The sequence below is a fragment of the Glandiceps talaboti genome, chromosome 1 (assembly GCF_964340395.1).
Source record: "Glandiceps talaboti chromosome 1, keGlaTala1.1, whole genome shotgun sequence".
NCBI classification, from domain to species: Eukaryota; Metazoa; Hemichordata; class Enteropneusta; family Spengelidae; genus Glandiceps; species Glandiceps talaboti.
This window is the reverse complement of record NC_135549.1, coordinates 2,282,088-2,302,853: the sequence shown is the minus strand read 5'-3', so window position 1 is coordinate 2,302,853 and position 20,766 is coordinate 2,282,088. Positions and strand designations below refer to the sequence as shown.

The 20,766-nt window shown below is 38.5% G+C and overlaps 1 protein-coding gene across 1 annotated transcript; it reads left to right on the top strand.

Annotated features, from left to right (window-relative positions):
• The first annotated feature begins 255 nt into the window (after window positions 1–255).
• On the top strand, window positions 256–7,266 carry LOC144453724 (uncharacterized). The gene is made up of 5 exons (XM_078145068.1): window positions 256–514; window positions 2,170–2,260; window positions 3,289–3,534; window positions 4,212–4,385; window positions 5,103–7,266. The coding sequence occupies exons 1-5, from the start codon at window positions 311–313 to the stop codon at window positions 5,579–5,581; spliced, it is 1,194 nt and encodes a 397-aa protein (XP_078001194.1). The 5' UTR covers window positions 256–310; the 3' UTR covers window positions 5,582–7,266.
• Window positions 7,267–20,766: the final 13,500 nt, after the last annotated feature.

Here is a 20,766-nt window from a genome sequence, read left to right as displayed (position 1 = left end):
CGCAATAGTAAGTGATGGTTAACTCTACGTCCGAGTAATCCTAATAGGATGGAAATGAAAAAAAAATGACAATGCACAAAGTTAACGCATTTTTCCAGTCGATTGTGACAAAGTCATATGTTTGAACATGTGACATGTACATTTAAAGAGCATATTCATATTATATTTCAGTTACGAAACCACCGCATCCTGTTTTCTCCGAACTACAGTTCATTTTCCGGTACATGATATCTCAAAACCTACCGATTAGTATTTTGCGTCAGTCAGACTAACACCACTCGCACAAGTCGTAGGTATACTGCGGTATAACATGGAGTCGTGCGAAGAGGGAAAGTCGGTAAAATCAAATCGTTTTGGGTGCACTGCAGTTGTTGTAGTCGGCTTTGCAGCTTTGTCTACACTCCTTCTTTTGGTGATGACCTTCTGGTTATGTGTCAAACTAAATAATCAAGAAACGACGGTCAAAGTCTTGCTTGTAGAAGTTGAAGAGTTACGAAACAAGTTAGAAGTTTTGGTAAGTGCATAATTATACAATCATGTAATTAATTTGTACAATCGTAGTCGCATGAGCTGAAAGATCACACTTATGAAGCCGTTGATGATTTTCACTAATTTTTTATTTTCAAAAATCTTACTTTGTGAACTTTAAAACAAATACGGATCTTGTCGCTTTGAAAAGCATGAATCATCATGCCCTCTTGTTGCCGTATACAATCTGAAGGCATACCAAATATACATCGATATGAAAAAGACGAAGGCTATTTTTGTTTGAAACCACATGTAGAGGTTGCGACATCAAACAACTACAAGATGACATGGTATCATGATGTACATTAATCCAAAAGCTTGAAAACAAAAACAATATTTCTATCAACTTTGCCATGTGTATGAAATACTTTGAAAGAAGTTTTAAAATCCGTGGATTAATATCCTTAGATTGTTTATCAAGATCAACAGATTCTTCCTGCTTTACTATTTAACACTTTTCCTGCTGACGTTGCTGTAATATTCCCGGTGGACAAAACAGGAAATGCATTCAGAGGTGATAGGTCAATAGTCTAAGTGCTACCCTTCATCAAATCTTGAGATCTCTCTTTACGTCTAGCTCAGTGAAGTCCTGGGATGCATGAGATGAAATATAAAATTCAAGCACAGCCACCTACAGTCATTAACATCATGTCTTTGTTAACGGTAACCAATCATAGAATTCTAATGATGAATCATTTGACCGGGGGGGGGGGGGGGTTATAGGTCGAGGTCCCTCAATAGGGAACACGATCCAGCTCTATTAAGCTAAGACTATGATGACGTGATTGCCTATTGTAATATAACCCGTCCAACTTCATCAATATTTGTTCCAGCACTTGATTTTTCTACCAACTTTTGAGATGCATGAGATGTAATTTAAAATTCATTCACAGCCACCCACACAGTCATTAACTTTTTGTTATGTTTAGGCACTCTATTCTTGTCTGTGGTTTAGGGTTGACGATAATTTTAACTGGGGTCGGTCGGATAATCGGAAACACACACGTTTTTATTTTGCGTAAATGCATATAAGCTACCATGTTTACGTTAGACTTGGTGCGCCACCTACGACGACTGTAGTTTATAATAAAGATGAACTGCACACAACCACTCAGTGAACATGATTTGTAGCTTACAAGTTCAAAACCAGTAGTGATAAACAATCAGCGAACATGATTCGTGGCAGTCTGTAATGACGTGAAGTTTCGCCAAAAATATATAGTGGATGCGGAAACAGACAAAAATTTAAAAAGGCAATATAAAGCTGTTCTTCCAATCTGTTGCAATGGCTGTACATCTAATGGGAAGAAACCAATAACACAGAGACCATATGGAAAACAACGGAAAACATAACTACCTGAACTAGACACTCACACACGAAAAAAAATAAAATAAAAAATCTACTTACCCCACCTATTCTAAAATTGAGCGTAATCGGAACCACACAATTTTATTATATTATTTTAGGTCTAGTCATGAATAATGGATGTGCAATATAAAAAAAGCACATTCAACACAATCCCATGTCATGTGAAAGTATTCTGAATCGTCTGTGCGTCTCTATCAGTCGATGAACACAGTTAGACGCGTTATTTATTACAACTCTGTGATCACTTTCGCCATGTTCTCATTTCTCAAAAGGACGCAGTGCATCGTTTCCAAAATGTTGAAGACACGAAAACCAACACCCATATAGCAAAACGAGACGTCTCAGATGAAGGGGCTATTACAGGTATGTACTGTACGGGTTTAATTATACACAGAAAATCACCTCCATTACCTACATGGTTTGACAAACTTGACACATATATATCACTAACAAAGTGAAAGCGATCGTTCCAGAGTTCATTCTTTTGTTAAATGTTTGCTACTTGCATCAACATACCGCTTTTTAATGTTTGCATATAAGTTAGGATAGTTCCATTTAAATAATTCTCTTGAATCTCCTGACAGTCAGAGAAATGATCTGACCCACTAGAAATAGTTATAATGCATATGTGTGATGGGTACATGTACACACAGTCAGAAAACTCGATGGAACGCATGAATGTACTTGTGCCAACGCTGAGGGCATACTAAGGGTTGATGCTTAGATTGATGCTTAAGACTGATACAAAAATTGTCTCATCTGAATCTAACAAACTGCATTTGTAAATAGATCAGTTGAGATATGGAACAAATTGACAGCCAATGTGAGTATCATCATCACCTGTACGGATGTTTGAAAGTCATCTAGAGAAACTGGGGAATACCAAACCTTATATTATAATGATTAAGGCTTATAAGGAAAAACTATTGATACTTCACTAGTGTATAGAGACTGTAGTACACATGAACCTCATGAATAAGTCAGCACAGAGCTGACAGTAGAGGCAAGACTGTAGTACACATGACCCGCATGATGACTAAGTTAGCACAGAGCTGACAGTAGAGGCCAGGTAGGCCTAAAGTCAGAATGAATATATTTTAATCTATGTATGAATGCTTCATGGCTCATTAACACTAGTAATGCGAATAATGCCATGACTTCACTAATTCACTAAATCTGATCCGGCATTGGGTCTCCACCAAAATCTGATCTATTGGTCTTTGTCCCATAGGCAGTCTTAACACAGTTTCATCTAAACCCATCCTTAACATTTTGGGATATCTGCCCCTCTCCCTCCCACACACAAGCAGGGGTGAAAACATAATCTCTGCCGAAACTCATTTGTGGAGGTAATAATTGACTTCTCATATTATGCATTTTTCTTCTGTCAGCAAATTGCCCCTACGGTATTCTTGGCTTACCAGGGCCTGCCGGACCACCAGGCCAAATGGGGCCCCCGGGGCCTACAGGTAGAGACGGTCGGGATGGTTTTCCAGGACAGAGAGGTGACGACGGAAGAGATGGGTCGCCCGGTTCAATGGGACCAGCAGGTCAACCAGGCACCCCTGGACTAAACGGTGAACGTGGTCAGAAGGGAGAACCTGGTGAAAATGGCTTAGCTGGTAAAGCAGGACCAGGTAATAACACAAGCACATCACAGATACAAACTATACCTTTATCATTCATGTACACCTCAGACCACCATGGAGAATTCTCTGTCTGAGTATACACATACTCTGAGAAAAGGTCAAACATTTTCCTCCTGTCAGCACAAACAAAATTTTCAAAGTTACGAAAATGATGAGATGTATTGAATTGTTGGATTATTTTCACCAATACATTTTTGTAAACTTCGCTTGTAATTCGTCACCATGAATTCAGACTTCAGTGATTGGCTTAGATCGTGTCATGTGACATGGTCTATTGACCTACAGCGACTTCGCATTTTGCGCCATGGCAATTTGTGGAGAGGTGTGCACTACATCAAGCGTATGCTGGTCATATTCTATTTTCCCTATAGGACACTTGTCATATAGCGTGAGAGTGATTTGCTTTGACTATGGAAAGAATACTAGTAGGAGAATGCAATGTGTTATAAATTGTCTGGCCTTATTTGGACACTAGTAGACGTCACATTACCCCATGTACTGTTATATAAAAACTATTGCCTCAGGCTGAAATAGTTGCTACATAACAACTCTCAAGTCTACTAATGCCCTTCTTATACCTCTAGTCAATAAGATGTGTATATTACATGTAACACATATATATTTTTAGTAGTGACTTTTGTTTTTATTCTTCAAATCACCAATAGTTGGTCCGCGTGGATTGAAAGGTGACTCAGGTGTACCAGGGTTGAGTTCAAACACCGTTCGACCTAGTACTACAGACACTGAACGTCCACACAGTGCGAGCAATAGCAGCGGTACTATATACGTACGATGGGGAAGGAAGTCCTGTCCTGAAAGTGCCGAACTCGTGTATGAAGGTTAGTACAAAATGTTGTACCTGCATGTCAATTTCATAATTTAGATGTTGTTACAAGTGTACGTTATGCATATAGTGGTAGAAAGTGGATAGCCTAGAAATGTTTATGAACGCATACACAGTATCTTGATTACAATCATTTGACTTTGCTTTCACATAGTAGTCATGTTATTTCACGTGACATTGTCATTGGTAATATACATGTTATATTTTCTTAATGAAGATACGTTTATCACAAGTGGCAACTTGTAACAAATAACTTTACTTTTCGGTATCCTGATAGCTGGACACTTTAAAGTGGCCATATAGATGAGGATTTGGTGTATCTTTAGGATTTTAATTTATAAAATAATTTTATCATGGTTTCTTTGAAAAATCAATGTGAAACAACATTGACCTAGTCTGTGTTTGTATTAGGCCGCATTGTATTGTAAAAAGCTGTGTTGAAAGATTGTTATTGTACGTACAAGAATAAACATGTACTCCTCTGATACGTATTGAGTTACAAACACAGACTTGCCATATGTTGTTTCACATTGATTTTCCCAGTAGGAAGCCATGATAAAATTGTTTCATAAATTAAAAATCCAAAAATAACCTCATTCATATGGATAGGGTAAAAAGGGCAACATTTCATGTTCTACTGTTGTACGTCGACGCACATGTTCTTTCACTGACAACCATTCACAATTTCGATATTTGTTACAATATTTTGAAGGTATCATAGGAGGGAGTTGGTATGAGCATGTCGGAAGTGGTTCTAACCCCCAATGTCTGCCGTTGGACCCAATATACGATAACCCCGTCGGCGGTGCGCAGTCTCAAGGTTTGATATATGGCAGTGAATACGAAACAAGCAGTTTCCCACCACTCAGCCATCTTCATGATCATGATCCCGTATGCGCTGTGTGCCGTGTCATATCTCGAAGCACCGTTTTCATGATACCAGCTCGTAACGAATGCCCATCAGAAGAGTGGACAAGGGAATACTATGGTTATTTGATGTCCGAACATCACGGACATAAACGTAGTGAATATATTTGTGTCGATCGGCATGCAGAAGCAAGGGATGGATCTCATCACAGTCACAATGGAATGTTATTGTATCCGGTAGAAGGACGGTGTGATTCTGGCTCTCTACCGTGTGGTCCCTATACTAACGCATATGAACTAACCTGTGCTGTGTGTACTATCTAGAAAACACGCAACTACTTATTTTTTACCTCTAGTAAGGGGGTGTGGTTATGCTGTCTGTCTGTCTGTCTGTCTGTCTGTCTGTCTGCCTGCCTGCCTGCCTGCCCACACATCTGCCTGTCTCATCCTCACAAAAACAGCTAGCGCAATTCAAACAAAATTTTGTACTCTTATTCTTTAAGGTAGTGGATTTAGTGTTTGGTTACACAATCAGCATAATAGTAAACAGTGCACGTGTTAGGTCATTTGACCAAGTGATAGATCGCCCTGCATTAAAATGGTAGTGTCCACATATCCAAACTATGTCCATTGATGGCGATCTTTACATGAACAAAGAAGTTGGTGCATATTCAAAACAAACAATTTTCAATTGGAATGATACTTTCAAGTGTGTACATCCTTTAATGTAAGATACATTTCATTGGACAATCTTTCAATAAGTCTTGCAAGGTGGGATACTTCATGGGTGGGCTACCTGCAAGGTGGGCTACTTCATGAGTTTTTAACTACAGCAACACAATGTATATACATATACCTTATGCTAGAGGTAGTTAGATTTTATGATTTATGTCATGGCTATTAACTTGTACAGTGGCGTTGAACGAAAAGGAAACCTCGAGCTAGTAGTTTCTCCTTTTTAATGTTTTATGTGATTCTTGTATTGCTGTAGGTGGATCTTTCAGATGCACTGACACTGCACCTGCTAGTCGTAAATATCCACCAAACAAGTATAAACAGATGTATTGTCTTCTTCCAAGTCTAGTCATGTAGTTGAATATGGCGATGGAGATGTTCGCTGTTTTAGACTATTTCGATGTATTGTTACGATCACAATGACTTTCCACTCTTTGTTTGTTTGTTTGTTTGATTGTTTGTGCGTCGTTGCATGATTACGTCAATACAGCCTGTGGGAATTACAAAAACTAATTGTAAAAGAAGAGTGGCACTAGCTGCAGGCAAACTATAAAAATGGTTCCTGTACAGAATTGATTCATTTCATTGACTTTCTGTAATATGGCAGAATGCAATCTTCAAATTCATATACATGTATCTAGGTTTGCATATTGATTATAACAAAGCGACTGTTTTCAATGAATCTCGTTGATGTAGCTGTATATGTGAATGATTAATTTGCACAATACATGTAATTATAATTCTTAATTACGCATTACTTTGGACAGTACACGTTTTAATAAATAAGTTGATAGACATATCAATACTCCCGTGATAAACATACAAAATATAGTGGTTGTGATATACATATTACATGGCTAATTTGCATATTCACTAAAAGGAAATATTTACGACGTTCAGTAATGGTCAATGACAACTTCTGTGCAATCTCCATATCGGACCTGGTTAATGATCTTCCATCCGGGGATGGAAAGTCAAAATGTCTTTCCTAGTTGACTGTAAGATTATCATCCACTGTACCCCTTCTCTTGAAGTACCTCCACACCAACACTTTGATCAACTACAGGAATGACACAAATAAAGTGAAAGTGAAACACCTAAAGGAAAATGTTGCCTATACACTGACCGCATTAAATACAACAGCAGTATACCAGTATTAAAGACAAAGTTTCCAATATTTTACCTCATCATATGACAAAGTCTTCGCATGTCTTGAACAACTTGTATTGGCGCCATTTGAGTCAGTTGTCTGTAATAAACATGGAAACCCATAAACAGTTGTGTTTGTTATGATGTCAGATACGTACTCCAAACTTAAGGTGGGTTGTGTTTGCCATGATGTCAGATATGTACCCCAAACTTAAGGTGAGTTGTGTTTGCCCACGAATAAGTCTAGTTTTCAGTTAATTAGGGTTCTTCTGAGTTTTCTGTAGAGAAGGATGTAAATATTTGATAAATGATAGTAAATATACTTAGTACGGAAGATTTCGTTTTCTAATCAGCTTAAAGTAGTGTCTCAGCTGATGTCTGACGACGGTTCACGCGCATGTAGTCTAGTCCCTATACGTGCTACAATCATCTCGATCATCTCCACCTATACGTACGTGCTAGGACAATCTCAAATGTCTCTAGCACAACATTTCGTTCTTACCGTTCTTAGTTTAATGCTATTGGAGCCTTGATATACACGTGACGACGTTATCGCGTCCTTGTGTGACTTACTTTCCAACTGGAAGCTGAGTTTGTAGTAAAGAATAATAATAAAGGTGTAAGTCACATAATCTATACAAACGGCTTGAGGCGAAGACGTCGTAAATTGAAAAAAAAAATTACAGTATGGTAAGGGGAAAAGTGTATTCACAGACACAGGGTGGATACTACACAAATGGAGGAGGCTAGCTGGGACTAGGTCTTCAGAGAGTGGCGGAAGGATCCTAGAGACTTGGAATGGCAGGGATCGAATTCCAATGTGACAGAAAAATCTCTCGTTAAAAGTCAGTGTAGATACCCTTGGAACATGAAAGAGGCGAGAATCGGAAAGAGAGCAGAACTGTTTTTGTAGAGTATATCGATGAAGAAGGTCAGAGAGGTATTGTGGTCCAGAACCCACAACTGATTCAGAATTGAAGCAGATATAGCTGAAACTATTTTGTAAACTGAACGAAGTAACCAATTACAACCACCACCTTTCGATGACCAGTGGGTGGTGCATTGCTACTCACATACGCTGTCCACCCTGATCCCCAGCAGGAGATTTAGCTATATTTTCGGTAAATTTTGTGGAGAGAGAGAGAGAGAGAGAGAGAGAGAGAGAGAGAGAGAGAGAGAGAGAGAGAGAGAGAGAGAGAGAGAGAGAGAGAGAGAGAGAGAGAGAGAGAGAGAGAGAGAGAGAGAGAGAGACAGACAGACAGAGACAGACAGACAGACAGACAGACAGACAGACAGACAGACAGACAGACAGACAGACAGACAGACAGACAGACAGAGAAGAAAACGAAAACGACTACATGTATTGTAACTAGAAACGCGCCTGTGAAAAGTACTGAGAGACTGGATTAATAGAATTGACACTAATCATTATCGATAGCAGGTACGGAGTACTATAATGAACGATGTCTGGCGTCGACAAAGGAAATACGTGGCCGTGATTTTTTAATAGGGACGCTATAAGAACAACGTATCGTAGTATGGATCTGTTAATCAGATTATTGGCAAAGAGTTTGTTATTGATTTTCCAATTCACTGTGAATCAAATCGTGAACATTAAACGGGTTATATACAGCCACTCTTCAATGCCGACGTGTTGTCCATGACAATAACTAACAGTACAAGTCAAATGTCGACACTGTACACAGATATTTTGCGGTTTTGTTATGAAATTAGTCTCAGTCCAGCTACAGAATGCTGACACTTCGTAAACGTAGGTCTATGGGGAATTTGGTAGGGTTGTTAATGAAGAAGACAAGAATGTTATAAGGATATAAAATATTTAGATAAATCTTAATTTGATATTTAGAGTTTACCTTTATTCTGTCGTTCTCTGATTTACCACAACATTTCTTCAACGAAAATACACAGCAAAAAACGGAGGGTAGAAGATTAAACGGTGCTTGCAATACTGGCGCATTAATAAAATCTAACCATACTTGGGTACGAAAAAACTTCCATTCGGCATCAATGTTTTCCTAGAAGGAAAAAAAACTTTGATACCGCCTAAAGTCTGTAAATGTAGACATGGTCGCTGTTATACCGACGAGACCTTTTTGCTAAAGTATAAGGTGTAACAAAATGATAACTTTGGTGGGCCAATGCAAATGTTTTAGATGGTTCCTTTTTAAAGATTGTAGTCATTAACACCCCCCCCCCCTTCGGTGTGGAGAATGTCTATTAGACATCAGAGCATACACGAAATTTATGTCATGAATAAATCACCTCATATCAAACGTGGAGAATGTTTCAGACACCATGGAATACATGAGAAATAATAGTGTGTGTATGTATTAAACATATGGCATTACGGTTTAACCAAACAAGATGGAAATATGTCACATATCTGACATCATGTCAAACACAACCCACCTTAAGTTTGGGGTACGTATCTGACATCATGTCAAACACAACTCACCTTAAGTTTGGGGTACATATCTGACATCATGGCAAACACAACCCACCTTAAGTTTGGAGTACGTATCTGACATCATAACAAACACAACCCACCTTAAGTTTGGAGTACGTATCTGACATCATGGCAAACACAACCCACCTTAAGTTTCGGGTACATATCTGACATTATGGCAAACACAACTCACCTTAAGTTTGGGGTACATATCTGACATCATGGCAAACACAACCCACCTTAAGTTTGGAGTACGTATCTGACATCATAACAAACACAACTCACCTTAAGTTTGGAGTACGTATCTGACATCATGGCAAACACAACTCACCTTAAGTTTGGGGTACATATCTGACATTATGGCAAACACAACTCACCTTAAGTTTGGAGTACGTATCTGACATCATGGCACACACAACCCACCTTAAGTTTGGGGTACATATCTGACATCATGGCACACACAACTCACCTTAAGTTTGGAGTACGTATCTGACATCATGTCACACACAACTCACCTTAAGTTTGGAGTACGTATCTGACATCATGTCACACACAACTCACCTTAAGTTTGGAGTACGTATCTGACATCATGGCACACACAACCCACCTTAAGTTTGGGGTACATATCTGACATCATGTCACACACAACTCACCTTAAGTTTGGAGTACGTATCTGACATCATGTCACACACAACTCACCTTAAGTTTGGAGTACGTATCTGACATTATGTCACACACAACTCACCTTAAGTTTGGAGTACGTATCTGACATCATGGCAAACACAACCCACCTTAAGTTTGGAGTACGTATCTGACATCATGGCAAACACAACTCACCTTAAGTTTGGAGTACGTATCTGACATCATGTCACACACAACTCACCTTAAGTTTGGGGTACATATCTGACATCATGTCACACACAACTCACCTTAAGTTTGGAGTACGTGTCTGACATCATGTCACACACAACCCACCTTAAGTTTGGAGTACGTATCTGACATCATAACAAACACAACCCACCTTAAGTTTGGAGTACGTATCTGACATCATGGCAAACACAACTCACCTTAAGTTTGGGGTACATATCTGACATTATGGCAAACACAACTCACCTTAAGTTTGGGGTACATATCTGACATCATGGCAAACACAACCCACCTTAAGTTTGGAGTACGTATCTGACATCATAACAAACACAACTCACCTTAAGTTTGGAGTACGTATCTGACATCATGGCAAACACAACTCACCTTAAGTTTGGGGTACATATCTGACATTATGGCAAACACAACTCACCTTAAGTTTGGAGTACGTATCTGACATCATGGCACACACAACCCACCTTAAGTTTGGGGTACATATCTGACATCATGGCACACACAACTCACCTTAAGTTTGGAGTACGTATCTGACATCATGTCACACACAACTCACCTTAAGTTTGGAGTACGTATCTGACATCATGTCACACACAACTCACCTTAAGTTTGGAGTACGTATCTGACATCATGGCACACACAACCCACCTTAAGTTTGGGGTACATATCTGACATCATGTCACACACAACTCACCTTAAGTTTGGAGTACGTATCTGACATCATGTCACACACAAATCACCTTAAGTTTGGAGTACGTATCTGACATTATGTCAAACACAACTCACCTTAAGTTTGGAGTACGTATCTGACATCATGGCAAACACAACCCACCTTAAGTTTGGAGTACGTATCTGACATCATGGCAAACACAACTCACCTTAAGTTTGGAGTACGTATCTGACATCATGGCAAACACAACCCACCTTAAGTTTGGAGTACGTATCTGACATTATGGCAAACACAACCCACCTTAAGTTTGGAGTACGTATCTGACATCATGGCACACACAACTCACCTTAAGTTTGGAGTACGTATCTGACATCATGTCAAACACAACTCACCTTAAGTTTGGAGTACGTATCTGACATCATGGCACACACAACCCACCTTAAGTTTGGAGTACGTATCTGACATCATGTCACACACAACCCACCTTAAGTTTGGGGTACATATCTGACATTATGGCAAACACAACTCACCTTAAGTTTGGAGTACGTATCTGACATCATGGCACACACAACCCACCTTAAGTTTGGGGTACATATCTGACATCATGGCACACACAACTCACCTTAAGTTTGGAGTACGTATCTGACATCATGGCAAACACAACTCACCTTAAGTTTGGAGTACGTATCTGACATCATGTCAAACACAACTCACCTTAAGTTTGGAGTACGTATCTGAGATCATGTCACACACAACTCACCTTAAGTTTGGAGTACGTATCTGACATCATGTCACACACAACCCACCTTAAGTTTGGAGTACGTATCTGACATCATGTCAAACACAACTCACCTTAAGTTTGGAGTACGTATCTGACATCATGTCACACACAACTCACCTTAAGTTTGGAGTACGTATCTGACATCATGTCACACACAACTCACCTTAAGTTTGGAGTACGTATCTGACATCATGTCACACACAACTCACCTTAAGTTTGGAGTACGTATCTGACATCATGTCACACACAACTCACCTTAAGTTTGGAGTACGTATCTGACATCATGTCACACACAACTTACCTTAAGTTTGAAGTACGTATCTGACATCATGGCACACACAACTCACCTTAAGTTTGGAGTACGTATCTGACATCATGGCAAACACAACCCACCTTAAGTTTGGAGTACGTATCTGACATCATAACAAACACAACTCACCTTAAGTTTGGAGTACGTATCTGACATTATGTCACACACAACTCGCCTTAAGTTTGGGGTGCGTATCTGACATCATGTCACACACAACCCACCTTAAGTTTGGAGTACGTATCTGACATCATGTCACACACAACTCACCTTAAGTTTGGGGTACGTATCTGACATCATAGCAAACACAACTCACCTTAAGTTTGGGGTACGTATCTGACATCATGTCAAACACAACTCACCTTAAGTTTGAAGTACGTATCTGACATCATGTCAAACACGACCCACCTTAAGTTTGGGGTACGTATCTGACATCATGTCAAACACAACTCACCTTAAGTTTGGAGTACGTGTCTGACATCATGTCACACACAACTCACCTTAAGTTTGGAGTACATATCTGACATCATAACAAACACAACTCACCTTAAGTTTGGAGTACGTGTCTGACATCATGTCACACACAACTCACCTTAAGTTTGGGGTACGTATCTGACATCATGTCACACACAACTCACCTTAAGTTTGGGGTACGTATCTGACATCATAACAAACACAACTCACCTTAAGTTTGGAGTACGTATCTGACATTATGTCACACACAACTCACCTTAAGTTTGGGGTACGTATCTGACATCATGTCACACACAACCCACCTTAAGTTTGGAGTACGTATCTGACATCATGTCACAACAACTCACCTTAAGTTTGGGGTACGTATCTGACATCATAGCAAACACAACTCACCTTAAGTTTGGGGTACGTATCTGACATCATGTCAAACACAACTCACCTTAAGTTTGAAGTACGTATCTGACATCATGTCAAACACGACCCACCTTAAGTTTGGGGTACGTATCTGACATCATGTCACACACAACCCACCTTAAGTTTGGAGTACGTATCTGACATCATGTCACACACAACTCACCTTAAGTTTGGGGTACGTATCTGACATCATAGCAAACACAACTCACCTTAAGTTTGGGGTACGTATCTGACATCATGTCAAACACAACTCACCTTAAGTTTGAAGTACGTATCTGACATCATGTCAAACACGACCCACCTTAAGTTTGGGGTACGTATCTGACATCATGTCAAACACAACTCACCTTAAGTTTGGAGTACGTGTCTGACATCATGTCACACACAACTCACCTTAAGTTTGGAGTACATATCTGACATCATAACAAACACAACTCACCTTAAGTTTGGAGTACGTGTCTGACATCATGTCACACACAACCCACCTTAAGTTTGGAGTACGTATCTGACATCATGTCACACACAACTCACCTTAAGTTTGGGGTACGTATCTGACATCATGTCACACACAACTCACCTTAAGTTTGGGGTACGTATCTGACATTATGGCAAACACAACCCACCTTAAGTTTGGAGTACGTATCTGACATTATGGCAAACACAACTCACCTTAAGTTTGGGGTACGTATCTGACATCATGTCACACACAACTCACCTTAAGTTTGGAGTACGTATCTGACATCATGTCACACACAACTCACCTTAAGTTTGGGGTACGTATCTGACATCATGTCACACACAACTCACCTTAAGTTTGGGGTACGTCAGTATCTGACATTATGGCAAACACAACTCACCTTAAGTTTGAAGTTCATATCTGACATCATGTCACACACAACTCACCTTAAGTTTGGAGTACATATCTGACATCATGTCAAACACAACCCACCTTAAGTTTGGGGTACGTCAGTATCTGACATCATGGCAAACACAACCCACCTTAAGTTTGGAGTACGTATCTGACATCATGTCACACACAACCCACCTTAAGTTTGGGGTACGTATCTGACATCATGTCACACACAACCCACCTTAAGTTTGGAGTACGTATCTGACATCATGTCACACACAACTCACCTTAAGTTTGGAGTACGTATCTGACATTATGGCAAACACAACTCACCTTAAGTTTGGAGTACATATCTGACATCATGTCACACACAACTCACCTTAAGTTTGGGGTACGTATCTGACATCATGTCACACACAACTCACCTTAAGTTTGGAGTACGTATCTGACATCATGTCACACACAACCCAACTTAAGTTTGAAGTACATATCTGACATCATGGCAAACACAACCCATCTTAAGTTTGGAGTACGTATCCGACATCATGTCACACACAACCCACCTTAAGTTTGGGGTACATATCTGACATCATGTCACACACAACTCACCTTAAGTTTGGGGTACATATCTGACATCATGTCACACACAACTCACCTTAAGTTTGGGGTACGTATCTGACATTATGGCAAACACAACTCACCTTAAGTTTGGGGTACATATCTGACATCATGTCACACACAACTCACCTTAAGTTTGGGGTACATATCTGACATCATGTCACACACAACTCACCTTAAGTTTGGAGTACGTATCTGACATTATGGCAAACACAACTCACCTTAATTTTGGGGTACGTATCTGACATCATGTCACACACAACCCACCTTAAGTTTGGGGTACGTATCTGACATTATGTCACACACAACCCACCTTAAGTTTGGGGTACGTATCTGACATCATGGCACACACAACTCACCTTAAGTTTGGGGTACGTATCTGACATCATGGCTATGCATATATTGACAAGTACCAGAACGACAACGAGTCCAAATATTACATGAAGGCTGACACTGACAAACTTAAATGCACTGGAGAAGTCACCGAATCCGAGTGTACTGTTGTCGTAATATATGGATACTGCAACATGGTTTGAAATGTCTGCTCCATAGATTGTAGTTATAAGAGTAGATATCGCTGATCCAAAACTAAATCATAAAAATAAATAAAAGATACAGTTGAATTTAAACATTTCATACATAAACAACACTTTCAGGCAGGTTTCAGCTATCTATCCTAATTGTAGTGTGCAGAACGTTTTTATCTCCGTAGGGGAGGCTAATGTTATACCGATGTTTGTCGTTCTGTTGGTCTGTATGTTTATGTACCGAATATATCAAAACCCACGCCAATAAAGTTTAACAGAAAGATACTATTATGCCTAGATCCCATTAGAACATTGACCTTATTAACATATTTCGATAATTTGTGACGTTTAGCTCCCGTAAGGAAGCCAATGTTTTATACTGATGTCTGTCTGTCTGTCTGTCTCTGTCTGTCTGTCTGTCTGTCTGTCTGTCTGTCTGTCTGTCTCTGTCTGTCTGTCTGTCTGTCTGTCGGTCTGTCTGAATGAATGAATGAATGAATGAATGAATGAATGAATGAATGAATAGATAAGAGGGTATGAACAGATAAGAGTTGGGGGAAAATCCATGCATATTAATTAGACTTATTGGCATATAGATTTATGTGTTTTTGATATAATTAATAAGTACTTAAATGGAGTGAAATCTATTTGAGATATAGTACAAAAAATCTTCAATACTAATTAAACTAATCAGCATATATCTTATAATTTCAATTTCAAATTGTATCTCAAGAAAGAGTTGCTTTAATAGCAGGGATACGTATCTGGTAGAACAATGTATGTATGTATGTATGTGTGTGTGTGCGTGCGTGCGTGCGTGCGTGCGTGCATACATGCATGCATGCATGTATGTATCTATGTATGTATGTATGTATGTATGTATGTATGTATGTATGTGTGTATGCGTGCGTGCGTGCGTGCATGCATGGATGGATGGATGGACGGATGCAGATGGATGGATGGAGGTACGAAGATATGTATGGAGGTAAGGTTGTATAAATGAAGGTATGCGTGGATGCATAAATGTAGGTATGTATGTATGTATGTATGTATGTATGTATGTATGTATGTATGTATGCATATGCAATTGTAACGCAATGCGTGTGAACACCATCAAGTTGTCTTTTACCTTATAATAAGGTAATCTATGTATCGCACATGTCGTACTTACTGACTGAAGGCTGTGTCTTCTTCCAAATAAAGATAATAGAATCCAATAGCAAATGCCACTGTGGTCAGCATGAAGATGATGATGAATCTAACAATATCATTTAGCATAGAAGTATAAAGTAGCAGCATAGGTCCAAGATATGAGCTCAAGTAGAAATTTTGCAAAACACGAAGGAAAGAAAATGTAAGGATAGGAGCAGTAAGGGCGTCCCATGACGCGTACATTGCACCGTCATATAGACCATATCTCACAATGACAATGCGTAGAAGTAAATGTGCAAGAAAGATAACAAGCAACACAATATCGATAATCAGCAAAATACCGCTGTCACGGAAATGAGGTCTATTTGCTTGGTTAAAAATCAAACTCAATTTCCCACGAATTAAGGCCACGCTATACACAAGTAAAGTAGGGACAAACACGTTATTGTAGCCTGTATCTCTTTTCACTGGATTAGCATTAAAATCATAATAGAGATATAGATACAAGCTCAAAGTTAAGAAAAAAAGGTATGAAAATAATTGCATTATATACTTGGCTTTTCCGGAGTCAATTATTTTGCAAACCGGGGAGCACGGAAAGAGAATGTACATCAGTGCAAAAATAGGCATCAAGCAGAAGTAGGTGAAAAAACAATAAATGTAATACAAGATAGTCCATCCCAAGTTATTTCGTGTCTGCCAAGTCGGTTGACCACCAAGCCACTCGTTTCTGATAACTTTTTGACACATGTAGTGAGAAACGAACTGGAAACAAGATTGAAATAAAATATTTGGTATAATTAATTACTGGTGAGTTATGTACTCAGACTTGTCCCTTATTTTAAAAGTACACCAAATCCTTATAGAAACGAATGTTTATTACCATTCCCATTCACATAAATATTCCCATTTTACCATCAACATCTTAGGATCGTTTAGAATATTCCAACCCGACTTTTGAATTTTCAAAATGGTGCAAAGATTGTTGTAATGTATTTTTACTATAAACATGAAACATAACCGGGGGCATGAAAATACGGCCCTTTAAATGTACTCACTGCACCACCCACAAAAAATATTGACCGCTGCAAAGTCTTTTTTATAAGTAATTGGCAAATCTTTAGTGAATACATCTTTGATTATTTGGTGAAGAAATGGCACATTTACAAATATTGCAACTAGTTCTAGGTTTAAAAATTATACACAGTCTATATACAGTCTTGATGTCTTTGATCATTACCTGTTTTTGTTCTGTTTGTATAGCTAGTTTGATATTTGCAAACTTCGATTCTGCTGAGCCACATTTACCATCGTTTACTTTCCCATGTAGTAAAGTTTGTACCTCCGATGAACTTGTACAACATTCTAACAAATCGATCAGTAACACGCCAATTGCTTCTCTTAATTTTTCATATCTTTTCTGTGTTGGAAAATGAAAAAAAAAACACGTTAAGATTTATTCTTCATCTTTTCAGATCACACACTTCAAGAGACTATCGGTAACTATAATTCATTATTAACTTTTTCAATCGTTATATTGATGGTACACATATATATACATATTTTAGATCTTACAGATTACAAATTAACTCATTAATACGCATGATGTCATTTTTTGAGCAGAATATTTCAAATGGCTCTAGAAAGTCTGACGCATAGACTCAAAAGAAATAGAGTCAGAAACCGTTTATACTAGCCCTGCTAAATGACAATTCATATGCAAATAAAGGTGGAAGTCTTTAATACTGTACTCCGAGTCCTAGGCGAACCCCCTTATGGGCGAACTGTGAATTATCGATGAACCGACACTATATCCGCTAACTTGTTAAAAGGTTCTCTTTGAAGAGCCGACTACTACGTACAGTACTGCAGGGTGTTATTTGAGTTTCCTGACTTACTAATATACTATAGAGAGACGTTCACATCTACTGATTCTACGTCATCATCTGGCTTCTTTTTTTCAACTTGTGATTAGGGAAATACTTATTTCCCAAGAATTCTTTTTAAACAACCGACTGCAAGTACAAGTGTAATGCGAGTGCTCTTCCTGAGAAAATTGAATACTCTGTCAAGTATCGGATGACTAAGGTAGTTGAAAACATAGGGTTACGCATTACACAATTAAATTCAAAGATGTGATAAATGTGTGTAAAGAGGTAAAATTTATGTTAATAAAATTACCAAAGTATTTCTTTACAAGTATGCGTACCAGAACATGATACGATCACGATGCCCTTTCCAGAATACACAATACAAGCATTTTATACAGTCACCGAATTTATCACTAGTTATCTGGACCCGTGATGCCATAACTGATGCTCTATTGTTAATATTAATGTAAGCTCACTTCAGAAGTGTCTGCAATTTCAGCGCTGCTCATCACCTTGAACAGATACGTTAAAGTATCGAAGGCTGCACAAATCGGATCTTCATAAGCCAAACACATGTATGCTGGACTTGACATTGCTGTCAAAGTATTGTATCTGGCTTCTTCATCTACGATATCTTCAGATCCTCCTTGACATAAACAAAATATGAAGTGATTTACTCAACGCGATGTTACACACATTTCATACAACTTCATTACAACGGTATGGGGAAGGAAATGACCAAAGTGAATATCTTAAGATTTGACATCTAGCTGGTTCACCAGGCGAATTTATGCACACTGACCTACTTTTTGACACAATTATCAACCATTCTCTTTTAATTGAGGAGTAATCTACATTATACATTGACGTCTTTTCCCCATGATGTCTTGTGGGACAGGAAGATGTCATTTCAGATTGATGATGAGGGGTCATTTATCAAGTAATATGCCAAATAAAGTGAAATTATTGCTAACGACTGTGATGTGATTGTATCACAAAGGCAATGAAAACTTACAACAACGCTTTACGTATTTTGATGGGTTAATACTCGCGTGATTGCAGCGCTAGTTGAATGTTTGTGCAGGAAACAATCCCCACAGTTGGGGCGCTCAGACGTAAACTGGTTTACAGTTTTTTTTAGAAAGTGTTAGAACCAGTCATAATAGTTTAATTACAGCAGTGCTCAATTCCGATATAATCCTCTATTTAGGGATTCATAAACTGTATAGAGATTTGTTGTATTTTCAAATGCTTTTATTTGTCCATTTGTGTATTTGTCAGTTTGTCTTTTTTTAAGTTCTACTTGTTTTAAATTGCTGTTTTTGTGTGTATTTTAATCTATGGGATGTTTATGAGCGTCTTGCGTTCATTTCTTTCCCGAAATAAAGTTTAATAATAATGATAATAATAATAATAAAACGCAATGATGTGCATGGGAGTCAAAAACAGGACTTTTGAAAATAACAACTTACTGGTAACATTCGAGTATTGTTAGATATTGGTATTTGGCTCTTCTGAATCAACGAAGAAGCATCTAAATGTCCTTATATCTGAGAAAGTGAACACTCATGGCCATGAGATAATGATAAAGAAAGCTTCAAAACTATACACGGAGGATAGGTGTGATATACATATACTTACCGTTCGGTATTGGTGGTCTACTAAGACGCGACGCTCCATTCTTGAGAAGTAGACACACTGCGTGAAAGTCATTTCTTCGTGAGGCCATCTGAAGAGGCGATATGGAACGATCTCCTTGTTCGGCTATGTAGTTAACGTTGACTTTCAAAGCCTTGTAAAGGTGATGATAAATAGAATGAAACACAGAAATGAGAGACACTGAATATTAAATCTCCAGAAACATTATTTAAAGATATAACATTTCTTGTCTTACCACAACATTTCCCATGATGACATCTGACTTTTATTGTATTAAAGTAAAATGTGGGTGTATTATTTAGTCTTGTGTTGCAACGATTTCCTTTGCTGTAGGGAGTAGATGTTGGTAAATTGAACGGTTGATTTGGTTTGACAGAATTGGGTCCATTTTTCCAATAAAACGTGCTATTGCACATTCCTAATTGATGCAAGTCAAACAGAACCCGGATGGAGATGTATGTTTATCAAATAGCCTAATTTGTAGTGAGTTCGACATGTGTGTTTATGGCCAACTTTTTGTATGTGAATATTCAAAGAAATTTCAGAATTTCTCAAGTATTGCGAATTTGATCTCACACAACCAAATTTAGATATCACGATCGGATTTAAAAATCACTCTTGCAGTAGACATTTGGATGACATGGGGGTTTGCAGAAACAAATCACCATATGCCACTGTTTTTGAATTCATCTTTGTCAAAGTCCTCGCTCTTATGTACCGTTTGTTTTTAAGGTCAATAAGGATTAAACATAATATTTGTAAAGACGGCACTAAATCACACTTTATACACCTTATATATGTACTTGTTTGTTGTCAATGCTTACCTGTAAGAGTTCTTTCATTTCAGCATCCTCAGTGCTCTCCATTTCGGCAGGGAACTCTAAATGAGTCTTCTAAACCTTCTCAGAGACACTACCTTTCTTAAAAGCAATTTCAATGACAAAGTAATCTATGTC

What these genes read in the sequence shown, in the direction of transcription:
- LOC144453724 (XM_078145068.1), top strand. Translation starts at nt 311, where the DNA reads ATGGAGTCGTGCGAAGAGGGAAAGTCGGTAAAATCAAATCGTTTTGGG. An exon ending in GAAACAAGTTAGAAGTTTTG is followed by an intron (nt 515 to 2,169) that starts GTAAGTGCATAA and finishes ATTTCTCAAAAG; the next exon opens with GACGCAGTGCATCGTTTCCA. An exon ending in AGCTGGTAAAGCAGGACCAG is followed by an intron (nt 3,535 to 4,211) that starts GTAATAACACAA and finishes AATCACCAATAG; the next exon opens with TTGGTCCGCGTGGATTGAAA.